At 55.8% G+C, this 16,544-nt stretch overlaps 2 protein-coding genes across 2 annotated transcripts in view; one reads left to right on the top strand and one right to left on the bottom strand.

The window, feature by feature from the left end:
• Positions 1 to 1,079: 1,079 nt before the first annotated feature.
• Positions 1,080 to 12,262, top strand: IL34 (interleukin 34). Its single transcript, XM_008569717.1, has 6 exons — positions 1,080 to 1,449; positions 6,473 to 6,606; positions 7,628 to 7,705; positions 7,961 to 8,122; positions 11,304 to 11,439; positions 11,658 to 12,262. Exons 1-6 carry the CDS (start codon positions 1,422 to 1,424, stop codon positions 11,846 to 11,848), a joined length of 729 nt encoding a protein of 242 aa, XP_008567939.1. The 5' UTR covers positions 1,080 to 1,421; the 3' UTR covers positions 11,849 to 12,262.
• Positions 12,263 to 15,081: 2,819 nt separating this feature from the next.
• MTSS1L (metastasis suppressor 1-like) overlaps positions 15,082 to 16,544 on the bottom strand; it is a 19,437-nt gene continuing 17,974 nt past the window's right edge. Inside the window, exon 16 of the mRNA XM_008569719.1 lies at positions 15,082 to 15,887. Within this exon, the coding sequence (XP_008567941.1) occupies positions 15,082 to 15,887 (806 nt within the window). The remainder of the gene's footprint in view (positions 15,888 to 16,544) is intronic.

Below are 16,544 nucleotides of genomic sequence, written 5' to 3' on the forward strand. Positions count from 1 at the left end.
CTGAATTTTAGAGCCGACTCTGCCGCTGGCCAACTCAGCCTCGTATACAAAATGAGGACAACCGTCCATACCTTGCAGAGTCAGCGAGGCACGGATGACGTGACCGAATGAGAGCGCTGAGCCCCACGTGGATGGTGACTTGCAGGAGTGGCCACCAGCAGGCCGGGTTTGAATTCCTGTTACACTTCTGACAAGCTGTGTGAACTTGGACAAGGGTCTTAACCTTTCTGCATCGCAGTTTCCTCGTAGATCAAATGAGATTTTATGGTTCCCATAAGATTGTTATGAGGATTCAGTGAATATAAAGTCTTTAGCTCTGGGTCTGGCACACAGTGAGCTCTCAGGAAGAGCTACCCCATTAGTATTGTAGGGTCACCAAATTCAGCAAAAAAAAAAAAAAATAAGGACTTCGAGTTCATTTGGAAATGCAGGTAAACAATGAATACTTTTTTTAGCATAAGTATGTTCCATGCAATATTTGGAATGTACTTATACTAAAAAATTATTCATGGCAAAATTATACTAAAAAAAGTATTCATTGTTTATCCTAAGTCACATTTAACTGGATGCCCGATGTTGACCTGGTAACTCTACTCACAGGGTAGGCAGATGTGGAGAAACACGAGGGTGGGACTAAGTCCGAAGGTGAGCGGGGCTGGATGACCTGCTGCTGCTTTTTTAAGCCTCGCCTGCAGCCTGAGCCATTCACGGACTTCCCTAGAATGTCACCTCCTTCAGGAAGCCTGCTCGGTGCGTGAGCCCACACTGCCTGTTCATTCCTTAGTCCTGCTTTTGTTCAGGCCCAAGGCTTCTGTCACCGTAACTCACTCCTGGGGCGGGGCTGCTGCTCGGATGCTCTCTGAGGTCATTTCTTGAGTGTGAGCCTGTGTCCCGTGTCATCAGCAGCCAGGGTGGTGGTCCTGGCGCAGGCAGTGGGTGCAGCGTACGTGGTGGCTCCTCTGCTGTGGCTGGAGGCTGAGTGGCAGCGCTGCTCTTACATAATCGGTTTCTCTCCTCCTTTCTCTCTCCAGAGCCAGATTTCACACTGAGCCGCTGCAGTCAGAGAAATCAGAGAAAGCGCCAACCCAGCCAGAGATTCCGAGGGGCCTGCTAGGGACTCTCTCCTCCTCCTCCTCGGGAAGGAAGACCCAAGGCCTCTGTCTCAGACCAGCTCCAGGGGCGCAATGGGACTCACAGCCACCGCCCCCCAGCTGTCCTCTGCCCTGCCAGGCAGATAAGGGCAGCTGCTGCCCCAGGAGCACCTGCCCTCTTTCCCCTGCCCGGCTGCTCCTCCGGGGCCAGCCCTTCCCTGACTTGGTGGCCACTTTTGCTGACCTGAGACCATGTAGGGCCTGCTCGGACCTCTGTGGACACACCACTGGGGACAGTGCCTCTGCTCTCCGGGAACCGAGCACACCACCATGCTCCAGGGATTCGCCTGGCTGCGCTGTGAGTACTGGGGGTCCCCGGGGACCTGCCCCAGAGGCCTTGGCCCAGAGCTAGGCTCTTCCGTAACCATGACAACCAGGGCATTCTTGCTGGTGAGAAATGAAGATGCTTCCCAGCCTGACTGCAAGCGTCCTCGGGGACTCCCAGGCTGCCCTCTGCCCCGTGTGTAGCTGATCCCAGGTTTGGACGGGCGTGCTGGGCGTGAGGCTCAGGCTGCGTGGGCACAGTCAGTGGGTGGTCACAGGGACGGGGCAGGCCATGGGGGTAGGTGGCAGCATCTCACCTTCTCAGACTCGTTGGTGCTAGGAGTACAGTAGGTGGCAGAGGGAGGATTTCCAGCCTCTCTGGGTGTGGCCAGTGGGCATGGGGTGAGGACTGGTGGAAGTGCCAGGGACCCAAGACACGTGGGAGAAGTGTGGCCAGGTGCCCAGAGAAGGCAGCCTGTCCTCTCTATCCCTCCCTCAGTAAAGGAACGAAATTAAAAAGCAGAGAGGTAAGAGTGTTGTCTGTAAAAAGAGAAATAAGTTGAAATGAGGACAGAAAAAAAAAAGGTTCTGGAAGCCTCCATGTGGGCTGGGTGGGAGGCCAGACCAAGGTCCCGTCAGACTCCAGGATTCACTTTAACTGACTCAAATTCAACATATTTTTCTGTTGCCTCCCACGTGCCCACTGGAAAGTCACTGCCATGACAACAAGGACCTGGTCTGTCTCGTGCCTCTGTCTCCAATGCCTGGCATGGAGGTGGGAGCTCAGGAACTACTTGCTGCATAAACGAGGCAGAGGCCTTGAGCCTGCGAGGGATTCAGATAAGGGCTGGGTCCCCGGGGCCCTTGTGGAGGGACAGGACATTCAGAACAGGTGGAAGGGCCCAGGCAGACCCAGTGCTCTGGACACTTGCAGTCATGAGGAGCAGGGGAAGCAGCCATGGGTGAGGTGCCACTTGAAGTGGCCTCCAAGGCAGGGCAGTGAGGCCGCTGCTCCAGGCAGAGGGAACAGCGTGAGCGAAGGCTCAGTGGCAGGACTGTGAGAGGCCAGGCGGGAAGGCGGGTTTGGGCCCCGCTGGCCGAGGCCTTGGAGGCCAGGCAAAGCGTGTCTACCTCACCAGATAACAGGCAGCCTGCAGGGTCTGTGAGCTGGTGGTGAGGGTCGTGGCTGGAAGTTCCTCTGCTTTTAAAGATCAGGCTGGCGATGCTTGTAGAAATCGCATTGCAGGTGTCCTTGCAGGAGGGAATGAGGGTCAGCTCCAGAGGCGCAGGTGAGAGTGAAAAGGCCTGGCAGAGGGGAGAAAGCTCTGGGAGGCAGATCTTAGGACTTGGCTAGGACTGGCTGGAGGTGAGGCAGACGGAGGGGATGCAGGGCAGGGGCTGCAGCCAGAGGGGCTGGGCGCTGGGGGACATTGGGCTGCCGTAACAAGTGACCACAAATTGGGTGGCTTAGAACAACAGAAAATTTATTCTGTCACTGTTCTGGAGACCAGAAGTCTGAAATCAGGGTGTCAGCAGGACCACGCTCCCCCGGAAGGCTCTAGGGGAGGGTCTTCCTTGCCTCTTCCAGCTTCTGGTGGCTCCTGGCGTTCCCTGGCTTGTGGCAGCATCAGTCCAATCTGCCTCCATTTTTGTATGGCCTTTCCCTCTGTGTATCTCTGTCCTCCTCTTCCTGCAAGGACACCAGTCATTGGATTTGGAGCCTTCCCTAAATCCAGGATGGTCTCATCTTGAGATCCTTCGCTTAATCACATGCAAGGAACCTATTTCCAAATAAGGTCACATTCTGAGATTCCAGGTGAGCATGAATTTGGGGGGATGCTGTTCAACACACTATACAGGCACAGACTTGGTTGCTGGGGGTGGGAGTGACAAGCCTCATTTGTCACTGCACGAAGGGTCAGCTGAGGGAGGGGACAGGTCCCCCTAAACCCCAACCCTGGGCCAGGGAGCCAGGAAGAGAGCTTCTTACTTGATTGTTCTCCAGCCTCTTCTTCTGTCCTGTGGGTTATCTCTGCAGGGAGAGGGGGCAGGTGTCGTACTGGCTCTGGGGCTCCTGGGGTGCAGAGCAACGGGGGGGAGAGTGGTCCTGAGTTTGCAGCTGTGCTGTCCCTGCCTGGCCCCCCATTGTTGGCCTATTTCTCCAGGTGAGGCAGTAGAAAAGAAGCTTAAAATTAGAAATGGTGGTCGGGCTGCAGATGTAGAGGAATGCTGCCCAGTTTGGGGGAAGGCAGGTCATCTATGGGCAGGGTTTCTGGGGCAGCTCCTGTGCCCACCTGTGCCAGGCTGAGAGGCACGGTGGCACCCTGAGACACAATCCCTGCCCTGAGGCCACAGTTGCCAGGCCCTGAAAGCCCCAGACCAGGGCACAGATAAGAGCATCTGGGGTAGGGCTTGGGAGGTGGAGTGGACAGCCAGTGGTGACTGCCACAGGGGAAGGAAGACCCAGTGTGGACAGAGACACTGATTTCTAAAGAAAAGATGGGAATTTGGATTTTTATGTGAAATCCCTGTGGACCAGATGTGGCCCTTGGGACCTCAACTTGCAGCTGTTGCTGTAGGTCCCTGGTTCTCAAAGTGCGGTCCCAGACCAGCAGCATCACCTGGGAACTTGTTAGAAAGGCAAATTCTCCTGCCCTGCGAATTTGGATTTTTATGTGAAATCCCTGTGGACCAGATGTGGCCCTTGGGACCTCAACTTGCAGCTGTTGCTGTAGGTCCCTGGTTCTCAAAGCGCGGTCCCAGACCAGCAGCATCACCTGGGAACTTGTTAGAAAGGCAAATTCTCCTGCCCTGCCTGAGACCTGGTGAATCAGAGGCCCTGGGGTGGGGCCGGGGAATCTGTGCTTTACCCAGCTCCCCAGGGGATCCTGCTGCCTGATCCCGTTTCAACTGCTCGAGGTAAATCCCAAAACTCTCGTGTGAAGTGCTCAGTAAACCAGACCATGCTGGAGTTGTCAGCATTATGGATTCACATGCTAAGGGCAAAGTTGTCTGGTCAAGGTAATGAGTGAATTGGGTAGATGGTGGGGGTGGTGTAGGCAGGGGAGACCCTGGGGGGGCATGCCGGGTGATGAGGGGGAAGAGTCTCCATCTGTAGTGTGAGAGGATGCCCAGGACAGGGCAAAGCATAAAACCCTGCAGGCAGGAATGACCTTGACCTACAGGGGTGGGTGCCAAGCTGAGAGGGTTAGTGAGTTAGAGACAAGACAGAGAGCAAGCAGATGTTGAAGGGGCACTCGCTAGTTTGGTTTGTGTTTATCTGTTCTTTTGGCCCAACACTGTGTCAGGCATGTGGGAAGAGGGAGAGAGGAAGGAAGTATGAGATGGATTGCGAACTTGCGACCTTGCAGAAAACGTGGTCATTGGAGTTCTGTCAAGGGGAAGGGCTGGCCGGCCGCCGCCCACACAGGGCACAGGGCCTGAGTAGACCTGAGGATCCCAGTTGAGGGCTCCAGCAGGAGCAAAGGCAGGACCCAGCAGGGTGGGTCTGGAGGAAGACGTGGGTGGGGAAGGGACAGAGAACAGGTTGTGGGGCCCAGGTCAGGGAGCGGAAGGGGATCGTGAGTACGAAAGTCTTCCTAGGTGTGAGGAAGTGAGTAGGGAAAATCCATCAGTAATTCCTACTCATAATCAGGGGTGAATCAGGGAGGAGACAGCCGGCCTGGGTTTTGCAAAAAGAAAGAAAAAAGATCATTAATATCCTACAAAATATAAAGAACATAAAAATCTCCCACAGAGATTTGGTATGAATTTCTAACACATTTTCCAACCACACATGGATACTGTATAATTGACAAAATTCAGGTCATACGATGTATGCCACGTATCACACAGTGTTGAATCATGCTTTCTTTAAAACTTCACAGAGTGCATTGCACATATTTTTCTCACCTCATAAACGTATCATAAGCATTCTTGGACAATGTGATTTTTATTGGCTGCAATCATTATAATAGAATATCTAGGCCATTTACAGATTTTTACTATTATAAAATAATGCTGTGGTGTAAGTCTTTACCCACAATTTGGTTATGTCTCTTTTTTTTGTTTTCCTTCCAATTTATTCCTAGAAGTGAGTCTAGTGGGTCAGAGGGTATGGACGTTATAAGTCCATTAATAACAAAAATTGCCGAATTGCTCTCCAGGATCAGAACTCCTGTCTCACGACTTTGCCAGCATCAAGTACATTCAAACAAATCAAACAAAAACACAAAAACCTCTCCATTTTAATAGATGAAAAAATGGCATCTGATGGTTTTAACGCACATTTCTTTATCTTATTGGTGAGGTTGATTTTTTGGACACATCTCTTGCCTGTTTTTGTTTTGTACTTTCTACTAGGATCGACTTAACCCTTATTCTATTTGTTGGAAATTCTCATATTTTTTGTTTGTTCTGTTATGGGGGAACCACGAAGGCTGTTTTTGAGGTCACAGTGACCCCCAGTGGTAAATGCTGGTGATGTTTCAAAAGGCCGCGCTCGTGTGTTGCAGGAATAGTCTTTGTGAGATCTGCTTAGCATCCCAGAATAACCAAACCAGGAGGGGCTGAGACTCACTGGTACATTTAACTAAGCGATGCCAAGGTCAGATACAGCAAGGAAGAAAGCAGCTGGGTCACCAAAGAGTCATCCACATCTCCTGAATCCCTGGAGGGAAAATCCCGCAGCCGGCTTTGAAAACATGTCCCCCCTAGAGGAGGGGCTGAGGTTGTGCCTGCCCCATGGGGTGGGCAAGGGGGAGAGAATTGGAGACAAGCCCAGGGGAGACCTCCTGGGGAGCTCTTCAGGCCAGGGGTGGGGTGGACATGGGCCACCTGGGCTGCTCATGCCAGTCTGTCCTTGCTGTCCTGGAGCCTAGACCCCAGGGACAGCATCCTGGGTTCAGGGTGGGAAGTCCTTCTCAGGGCTCTGTGTGCCCACTGTGGCCTCTCCCATCAGTACTCGTAACCCGTGAAAATGGATGAGCGCCGTGTATACCGGGGCAGTGTGGACGCGGGGTGTGGGCTCACGTGCTCTTGCCCGGTGTGCCCCACAGATCTTGGGATCCTCCTTGGCATGACCTTGGGAAACGAGGGTTTGGAGGTGTGGCCCTTGACCCGGAATGAGGAGTGTGCCGTCACCGGCTTTCTGCGGGACAAGCTGCAGTACAAGAACCGGCTTCAGTACATGGTACTCACACAGGCACCACTGCGTCCCTGTTCCCAAGCTTCACAGCTCACCTGGCGCAGGGCTCTGGACATTTGGGACCCCTCCATGACTTGGGTCAGCCCCGAGCTTACCCCTTCTCCACCTTTCTCCACACACAACCCACATGCCTGTCTGCACTTACTGTCCCCTCTCCTGCCATCTCCCGGGGCCTCCACCCCTCCTGCTTGAGCTGACCTTTGATCCCTCTCCACGTGGCACTGCTCTATGACACAGAAATGGACTCCAGGAGCCCTTTGGGGAACCCCAGGCACTTAGTGCGGGAGATAAAGACCTAGAAACTGGAACATTCGTTACTTTTCATACAGTGGAGACACCTGCGTGGCTCTGAGCTTTATTGAGATGTGACTGACATACCAGTTCACCCATTTAAAGCCTACGATTCAGGCTGGCTGGTTGGCTCAGCTGGTTCGAGCCCAGCCTTGTAAGACCAAGGTCAAGGGTTTAGATCCCCATACCAGCCGCCAAAAAAAAAGCAAGCAAGCAAGCAAGGGCAAGGAGATGGGACTGTACTGTCCAGCAGCCCCCCAAAATAAATGAGGCGCACAACTCAGTGGTTTTTACTATGTTCACAGAGTTGAGCAGCCATCATTGTACTGTTCAGCAGCCCAAAAAATAAATGAGGCGCACAACTCAGTGGTTTTTACTATGTTCACAGAGTTGAGCAGCCATCACCATAATAATTTTTAGGACATCTTCCACCCCACCAAAATAATATGTGTTTCTTGAAGTAGCACGTCCTCTCCCGGGCCTGAAACGTCTGCCTTAGAAACCACGTGTCCTGTTTCACCCTCCCTGTGTCCCAGAGGAAAGCGAGCTGTCTTTGTCCCAGTTGGGGGCCAGGCACACCTCCTCTGTAGAGGGCCACCTCTGCCATTGAAGGGCTGGGCCTGGGGCCTCTCCTGCTTATCAACCTTCATCCGGGAGCTTGGGGAGACTAAGCCATTTCTGCCTCTAACCTTGCGGTTTGTTCTTGTACCCCCAGAAACAATACTTCCCCATCAACTACAGGATCAGCGTGCCTTATGAGGGGGTGTTCAGGATCGCCAACATCACCAGGCTGGTGAGAATCTCCTGCTGGGCTGGGGAGCCCCCTGCCTCCTGTGACACTGTGGCCCCAGCCTGGGAGGTGCGTTGATCTTGGCAGGTCACATTGCTGGTTAGGGCCCTTTTCCTGGCCCCCCGAGCAAGCCCAGGCCCAAGGTTGCCACCGTCCACAGTGGATGCCTGGACCTCTGCTCCCTATGTGTGTGTGGGGAGTGTCAGAGCTGAGAGGCCAGTGTCTCAGGGGTTCCAGTGATTTCTCTTGTCCCCACAGCAGAAGGCCCGTGTGAGTGAGCGGGAGCTGCGGTACCTGTGGGTCTTAGTGAGTCTCAGTGCTACTGAGTCGGTGCAGGATGTGTTGCTGGAGGACCACCCGTCCTGGAAGTACCTGCAGGAGGTGCAGACGCTGCTGCTTGATGTCCAGCAGGGCCTGCAGGTGGGCTATGCAGAGGTGCGGGCAGGCAGGGTGTGTGTGTGTGTGTGTTTGAGTGTGTGTGTGTGAATGTGTGTGTGTGTGTGTGTGTGTGTGTGAGAGTCTCAACGGCTAAGGCTGTCGAGGCAAGAAGTGAATGCATGGAAAGTTCGGGCATTTCCTGAGGGGTGGGAGGAGTAGGGGAGGGGTGCAGAAAAAGGAGACTGTGGAGGGAAGAGGGGGTGGTGATGACCACCGTGATGACCGTGTGAGCCAGGCTGGGGGTGGGGCAGAAGAGGCCCCTGAGACTCTGTTCCAGGCTGTGTCTCTGTCACCATGGATCCTTGAACCTTCTGACTTGGTTTCTGCATGTAAGAAATGAGGTTCCTTTGGAGGAGAGAGAGGAGGGAATAATGGTGAATACCTGACATTATGCATTTGTCAAAACCCGTAGAACTGTACAACACAGAGTGTGGACCTAATGTAAGCTGTGGACTTCAGTTAATTAATAAAAATTAGTTAATTAAAAAAAAAAAAGAGGTCCCCCTCTTCCTCCACTCAGGAGGACCGATCTGAGACCTCACAGATATTCTCTGAGTCATACTAAAAAGTTAGGTGGCAGGATCATCACTGCCCACGCAGGACAGTGGGTGCCGCGGGACCCGTTCCCAACCCTCCTGCTATCTTGCCCAACCCGCCAGCCCTCCCCGGGCCCATCTGCTGCACTGCTCAGCTGGCTACCTGGCCTCATGCTGACAAGGCCCAGCGCCAGCCAGAACATCCAACCCCAGCTGTGAGCTGCCGTGAGAGGAGGGCTCAGGGACCAGCAACTGTTTTTACAGCTGCCTAGAACTTTCCCAGGACACAATTCCTGCAGAGGTCTGGAGACCCAACCATTTTCCTGGTGGCTCTTTTGTGCCCATGGGCAAGATGTGTGCTAGAGCTGACCTGGGCCTGGACTCTTTTGCTTAAAGTGTTGCACATACGGGTATGTTTTATTATTCAGATTTAACCAGCTGTTAAATCTTTCTTCTCTCTAACAATGTCAGTAGTCTCTGACCTAGCTTTTAAGATGGATTAACTGATAGAAAAACCACCCTTCAGACTTCTTTTTCTATTAAATCTCCCAGGGGCTGTGTCATACAGAAGCAGACTGGCCTGGGGGTTGGGCACCAGGGCTCTGTTGCCCATGGTGACTGTGAACGGCTTGTTTCGCCTCTGGGCTTCAGATTCATCACTTGTAAAAGGGACGGGGCTGCAGTGAAGCCTGAAATCATATCCAGCTTTAAAACTCTGATTCGATGACTTCGTTCTGCCTGCTTGTCTGCTGCGCAGGGCAGCGCTGCCTGGATTCTGGGCTCTGCTCTGTTCCTGAACCATATTTCCCCTTGCTGTCATTGTTTCCTTAGGACAGAAACAAAAACAAGGTCCTAGGTGAAGATTTGGGGGCTGTGCAGGAGGGAGCACATTTTATAACATAAAACTTGCCATTTTGACCTTTTTAAGTATACAATTCAGTGTCATTAATTACATTCACAGTGTTGTGCAACCATCGCCACCGCCCATTTCCAAAACTCTTTTCTCACCTCGAAAAGAAACTAAAAGTAGCCATTCCACAGTCACTCCCCATTTCCACCTCGCTGCACCCCTGGCCCCTTGTAATCTGCTTTCTGTTCTATGTACAAGGGGTCTTCGAAAAGATCATGGAAGGATCATATGATCTTTTACTTCCATTTTTTTTAAACAAACTTTTTGAAGTGCCCTCGTATTTGCCTGTTCTATGTCCTGCATGTAAGGGGAATCTCACAATGTTTGTCCTTTTGTGTCTGGCTTCTTTCATGTCGTGAAATGTTTTCAGGGTTTCTCTACATCATAGAATATGTCAGAACTGCAATCTCTCTCTCTTTTTTTTTTTTTGGTGGCTGGCCAGTACGGAGATCTGAACCCATGACCTTGGTCTTATAAGGCTATTCTCTCACCAACTGAGCTGTCCGGCCAGCCATCCGGTCCTTTTCAGGGCTGAATAATGTTCCGTGTTGTGTATATACCACACTTTGTTTATCCATTTGTCTTGGGTTGTTTCCACCTTTTGGCTGTTGTGAACAATGCTGCAGTGAACACTGGTACACAAATACCTGAGAACCTGTTTTCAATTCTTTTGGGGCATATACCTAGGAGTGGAATTGTTGGGTTGTATGGTAACTCTATGTTTAGCTTTTTAAGGAATTGCCAAACTGTTTTCCTGTTGAGGCTTTTGGAAGAGGGTCTCCTACCCAGCTCTCCTTCACTTTGAGTGTCTCTGGATGGCACTGTGGCCCCGAGGGCTATGGCCCTGCATCAGGGTGTGGGGACACACCTCTTGGGCAGCTGGGTTCTGGGGGCCCTGGGGTTGTGCCTCTTTTTTCCTCCTGCCATCCTTATTCCACCTTTGTGTATGAGTTTTCTAGGGCTGCTGTAACAAATTACCCTAAACTGGGTGGCTTAAAACAGGAATTTATTCTCTCACAGTTTTGGAGTCCCAAATAGGGTCACACGGTGCCAAGGGGTAGGGCTGGGAGGTAGCTTTTTGCAGGGGGATGGGAGACACCGATCAGCCTAGGACACTTTGCCTGGGCTGTCACCTCCTTCAGGAAGGTTGTCCCAGCCCAGGCCCCACATTCCCCATGATGCCTTCTGCAATGGCCCTGGCCGCCTGTTCAGGGACTTTCCTCCCTCACTGCCCCAGTGCTCCCCACATATTCTTGTTTGGTACATATTATGAAGAGAAGCCACCTGAGCTTAGAACTGGACACCGGCCCTGCCTGTGTGACTTGTGCCTCAGTGTTTCTCATGAGGTCTTCTCTTGTTTCTTGGGGGTCAACAGAGGTCTTCGCTTCCTGAAGGGTAGTTTTCCCCAGGTCAGGGGCTCCTCATGTGGGAGGAGCAAGGATGCCCCAATTTCCCCCATCCCGGCCTGCACCCTGTGGTCATTTTTCCAATGCTAGAAAAGCAGAAGCCTCCGTGTTGTGCTTGGGTGAGGGGCGGCGACTGGGACCCTCCCTGTGTCTGCAGGAAGAAGGTGAGAAATTGCTCATGGGCTCCTGGTCACAGGAAGTCAAGTCTTTCTTCCTTGATTTTGGGCAGCTCCAGGTCGGCAGCACCACGGTTCTCCTGTGGTGTGACCCCACTGTCTCTTCGCTGGTCCTGACGGTTTTCTCCCTTCCAGGATGTGGAGGCCAGCCCCAAGGTGGAAGCGGTGTTGTCCGTCCTGAATGCCCCCGGGCTGAGCCTGAAGCTGGTGCGGCCCAAGGCCCTGCTGGACAACTGCTTCCGGGTCATGGAGCTGCTGTACTGCTCTTGCTGTGAGGAGCGGCCTGTGCAGGGGCTGGGGTGGGAGGCGGCGACCAGACCCAGCTCAGCGGGCAGAGCGGGTGCCTTCCTGGCATGCCCTCTACTCCCAGGGCTACAGGCCATTTCTGGAAGTCGAGATGCCAAGAGCATGTGGCTCGGTCTGGGGGGAGGGTGGTCTCGACCACTCCTGCAGTCTCTCTCTCTCTCTTTTTTTTTCTGTCCCTTGTAGGTAAACAAAGCTCCGTCCTAAACTGGCAGGACTGTGAGGTGCCAAGACCTCAGCCCCATGGCCCAGAGCCCTCGCTGCAGTGTGTGGCCGCCCCGCTGTACCCCCTACCCCGGCAGCCCCCCACCTCCCTGCCCCGCTCCCTGCGCTCAGTGAAGCTGCTCGGGGCACAGGCCGAAGGCCTCCTGCCCTGAGCAGCTGGCATGGTGACCCTGGGTGGTGCTGCTGGACGAGCCCCCACAGGTCTACTGGACCTGAGACTTCGCCAGGTGGTGGTGGGAAGCCCCTCGGCCAGGAACCCTGGGAAGGTGTTTTTCCTTTGAGGCTGGGGGACCTGAAGGTGGACGGGAAGCGCTCCCGGCCCCTCCTGGTTGTCCCCCACTGGAGAGGGTGCTGAATAGCTCCTGTGCCGCAGCAGCGAGAGCTGTGCCTGATGGGCGGGTGGGGATGGGGGACGATGCAGCGACCCGAGACTCACGGAGGCTTTCCAGTCCGGCCGAGGCGGAGTACCAGGCAGAGGCCAGTGCCGGTGCCACATCTTGCCACAAGTGGATGCTCTTCCAGTTCCTTTTATTTTTTCTATTAAACGTCCACTTTGTTTGGTTTGGTTTGGTTTGCATCTGTGAGGGTGAACCTGGAGGAGGTGGGAGGAGGGTGGCAGATTGGGATTTGGAGTGGACCAGCCTTTCCCAGGGAATTTAAGGATTGGTTTCTTCTAGCCCCTGGAGCCTCAGCAGGCCTGGGGATGTTGGGGCTGATGCCCTGGCAGTGACCAGGACATCCTCCCTCCCACCATCTGGCTGTCCCCAGCCACCCCCCAGCAGGGACAGAGCAGAGGCATTTAAGATCCAGTCTGGGCCGAAGACCTGGCCACTCCTGCCCTGTGACACTCAGACCTGAGACTCCAGGAGTCCTAGTCCTGGCTCCAAGCAGCTAGGATCTCAGATGGGAGAGGCCGGGGGCAGGCGGGCAGCAGCCGTCCAGGGAAGCCAGGCAGAGGCAGGGGTGTTAATTACAGTACAACTTTATTAATACTGGAATCTTCACAGTGCATTTGTTACTTGTAGCAGTGACTACTTAAATCAAGGGGAGGATGGGGTGGAGGGGACAGGGAGGAGAGAATTTATCCAAAAACAGACAGAAAGAAAAGAAAATGGTTCAGATGGGATGGAAGAATGGGGTGGAAGGCGGGGGGGAGAAGGGGTGAGTAGGAACCAGGAGGGGCAGCCTGGGGTGGGAAAATAAATTAAAAAAAAGGAACAAGTTAACAGCACCAGAAAAGTTACTTCAGTCAAAAGACGCTTTTGAAAAGAATATTTCTCTGTACAAAATGAAAAATAAAACCAACGTAAAGAAGTCCCCAAACCAAAGTCTGTGATGCGGGATGGCTGGCTCGGATCCCGAGGGGGTGGGCCTATGAGGTGGTCACTAAATCGACGGGAGAGCGAGGGGGTGGTCAAGGGGATGGTCGAGGGGATGGAGAGTATGTACAGCCATGGGGGGCTCCGAGGCGAGGGGGAGACAGAGCGAGGAGCTGGGCCACACCCACCCACCCCCTGGGAAGCCCCTGCCTCCCTCCCCATCAGCCTGGGGGGCCCAGGGTGCCCCGCCCCTGTGCAGCTACCCCCAGGGCGAGGCCTCTAGGGCCACCCACAGCCTGGCAGCTATTCCTCACACCATTCCTGTCACACGTCCTGCATCCTGTGTCATCAGCCCACCTGGGCCAAGCCCTGACACAGCCCTGGGGAGAAGGTGCAGCACAAGTCCCACCCAGGGCTCCCAAAACTGGTTGCCTGGTCTCCTGGCACCCACCCCTGGGGCTCTGGTGTTGGCCTGAGCTTGGTGGGCTGGGTGACTCAAAGGGGCTATTCACCATCAGCCCTCAGGGAGCCCAGTGGGGGCTCTGTCCACACAGGGACGTCCTTGGTTACCCTGCCAGGATCCCAGCTCATGGCACAACTCCCAGGAGCTCGAGCTTGAGCTCGAGGATCTGACCAACTCCATCCATCAAGACCAAGGACAGCCAGCTGCCCCGACCCCCAGGGAAGCCCTTGAGCCCTGCTGCCTCTCGACTGCCCCGTAGGACTACCAGGAACCCTCCGCTCGCCCTAGGCTCACATGCTTTTACCTGCTTAGACTTGGCTGACTTGGTGTATGGAGTGGGAGGGCACCCTCCACCCCGCCCCCGCCCGGGAGTGCAGCGGGGGCCGTACTGGCATGGCATCTCCTCTGGCAACAGAGTCAAAGCCAGTCTTCCCAGACTCACTCCCTGCCCCTGCCCTGGCACCCTCAACCTTAGCCTGGCTATGCTCCTCTGCTTCTGAGGAGCCAATTCCCCTATCTCTTCCTGCCATCGGCCACCAGGCCACAGTGGGGCCCCCTGTCCCTTAGGCACTCGCAGACATACACCCTGTACCCGTTACCTCGTCCAGAGTCAGCTCCATTTTATTATATTCATAAAACCCCCCACACCCTCTACTGCTCCAGCCCCCAGCTGCAAAGGAGGCTGAAACTGTGACCCCAAAGTACCACCAGAATTAGTCTCGATGTGCCCAGATGACAACTGGACATCTGAATGCAGTGCCCGTGTGGCTGGCCAGGTGACCCCTAAGCCTCTGACGCTTTTCTCAGCTGCCCTGTTCCTGAGGGGCTGCCCTGTGCTGCCCCCCACTCCAGCCACACCTCATGGGGGAGGAGGGACCACCTTAGGCTGCCACCCCCCACTCCAGCCATGCCTCACGGGGGAGGTGGGGGCCACCTTAGGGTCCCCTGAGCCTCCCCTGGACTTCCTCCCCGAGACTTCCTGCCCTTCCCCCATGGGCAGGCCTCGCCCTCCAACTTCAGCCTGCTTCCCCAACCCACAGCCACAAGTCAGATACCTCAGCCGAACAGGCGCCTGCCCCCGCGATGGCCACCCATCCCCTCCACAGCCACCCTGCCTCCCAGACAGACAAGAACCTGGGAAAGGCAGAGAAGGCAGGAGGGAAGGAGAGGGGGACTCAGCCAGGGGACAGGAGGGAGCCGGCATTCAAGGAAGAGCTGGAGCACCACCAGCCCATGGAGAAGTTGGCCAGGGGCTGGTGGCGAGGCTGGCCTGGCCACTGTCGTGGCAGGGGGCATGGCTCTGGTGCTCGCTAGGGTATGGAAAAGGCCTACAGGCAGGAAGAGGAGGAACAGAGTAGACAAGAAAAGTATAAAACAGGTTCCAAAACCAGCCCAAAGCCTGCAGGCTCCATCCTGGCCAGGTTTGTTAAAGAAGTCACTTCCCGTTTCAGTGCTGGATGTCACTGCGGGTGTCCCCTTCCATAAAGTGGCTTTGCCTCTTCCCTGACTCCGTTCTCTCTCCTGGCTGTGTCTTTGCTCTGAGTGGCCGGGACCAGGCCGCCTGCTCATGCTGGGGCCAGAGAGGGTGGGGGGGGCGGCGCCATCATAAGATGCGGGGCGCCGACCTGTCGTTGGTGATGGTCCTGCGGAGCCGGACCCCGCGCCGGATGGCCACCAGCATGTCTTCAGCAGGTGGGTCGCTGGTGGCGGCAGGGGGTGGGGTGGGCGTCTCCTCTGTGGGGGTGGCCGACAGGGCAGTGGGGAAGGGGAATTGGCCCTCGCCCAGGGCGTGGGCACCAGCCACCAGCTCCCCGAGCTTTTCCACCAGGCTGTGGCGGTTGGCAGCCAACTGCTGCTGCTGCTGCTCCTCGTCATCCTCGGCCGCCAGCCCAGCCCCTGCCCCTGCCCCGGGGTAGCTGGCCGCCTCCGGGGGGGCCGAGCTGCCCCAGGCTGTGTTGGGCAGGCTGAGCCTCTTCGGGGAGGCCTTGGCCAGGTCTGGCGCCAGGGGTGAGGCGGCCTCGTCAGTGTAGAACACACACTCCTCGCTGCCTGCCCGTGTGGGCCCCACATAGCCTGGGGAGTCGGGCACCGTGGGTGTCTTCACGGGGACGATGGGTGGCCGGATGGGGATGGGGCCAGCACTGGACAGGGCGCGGCGCACGGTGGGCTTGGTGGAGGGCGTGCGGCGGATGGTGGCCACGCCGGGGGGTGCGCCAGAGGGCAGGCCGGTGGCTGCAGGCAGCCCTGCAGTGGGCAGCCCGGCGGTGGAGGCTGGGCGCTTGGTCTGGATCAGGCGACGGTAGTTCTGGGCGATGTTGCTGTTGCGTGGGATGGTGGACGACTTGTCGAACTCGGACGGGCCCTCGCTGTCTGCATCCCCGTTCACAGAGTAGCAGTCATAGTCTGAGCCTGGGGGTGGGCCCAGGAGGCAGTGAGCCTGGAGCCCGGGTACCCCCGAGATCCCACCAGCCCAGGGTAGACATGGAGAGGGAAGGACAGGGCCCTCCTGTGCGGTGGAGTCATGGGTGTCCTTGGCAGGGTGGGGCCAAGGGACAGTGAGGCCCAGTAACCTTCTCCCAGCCCGCAGGGACTGCAGCCCTCCTGGCCTACCTTGGGAGGGGATGGTGTCCTCGGAGCATGAGGGTGTGGTGGTCTGAGTGCTGTAGCCGCTTGAGTACTGCAGCGAGTCCCGGCTGCTCTTCTGGTGCTCAAGGCTCAGGCCACGGGTCAGCACCATGGCCAGGTCACTGGCTGCCGGGGACACCTCCTCACCATGCTGGCGGGGGAATTGCAGGCTAAATCCTCGCTCCCCACATCCCCCCTCTGCCGTGATCCCAGGCAGCCCCACCAGGTGGCTGGAGCTGGCCCTGAAGACCCCTTGCTGGGCCTCCTGGCATTGACCTGGGAGTGAAGGTGGAGCCCTGGCTGGGCTGCCAGGCAGCTGCCTGCTTACCTTGGCTGCACGGGATCGCAACCCTTGGTGCTGCTCCTGCGCCTCGCTCAGCCAGTGAGCGGGAACCGGTCTGTATGTGGGATCTGAACCCTCGGGCGGGAGCACCGCCGCGC

This window comes from Galeopterus variegatus, unplaced genomic scaffold (genome assembly GCF_000696425.1).
Source record: "Galeopterus variegatus unplaced genomic scaffold, G_variegatus-3.0.2 Scaffold525, whole genome shotgun sequence".
In the NCBI taxonomy this organism is placed as follows: Eukaryota; Metazoa; Chordata; class Mammalia; order Dermoptera; family Cynocephalidae; genus Galeopterus; species Galeopterus variegatus.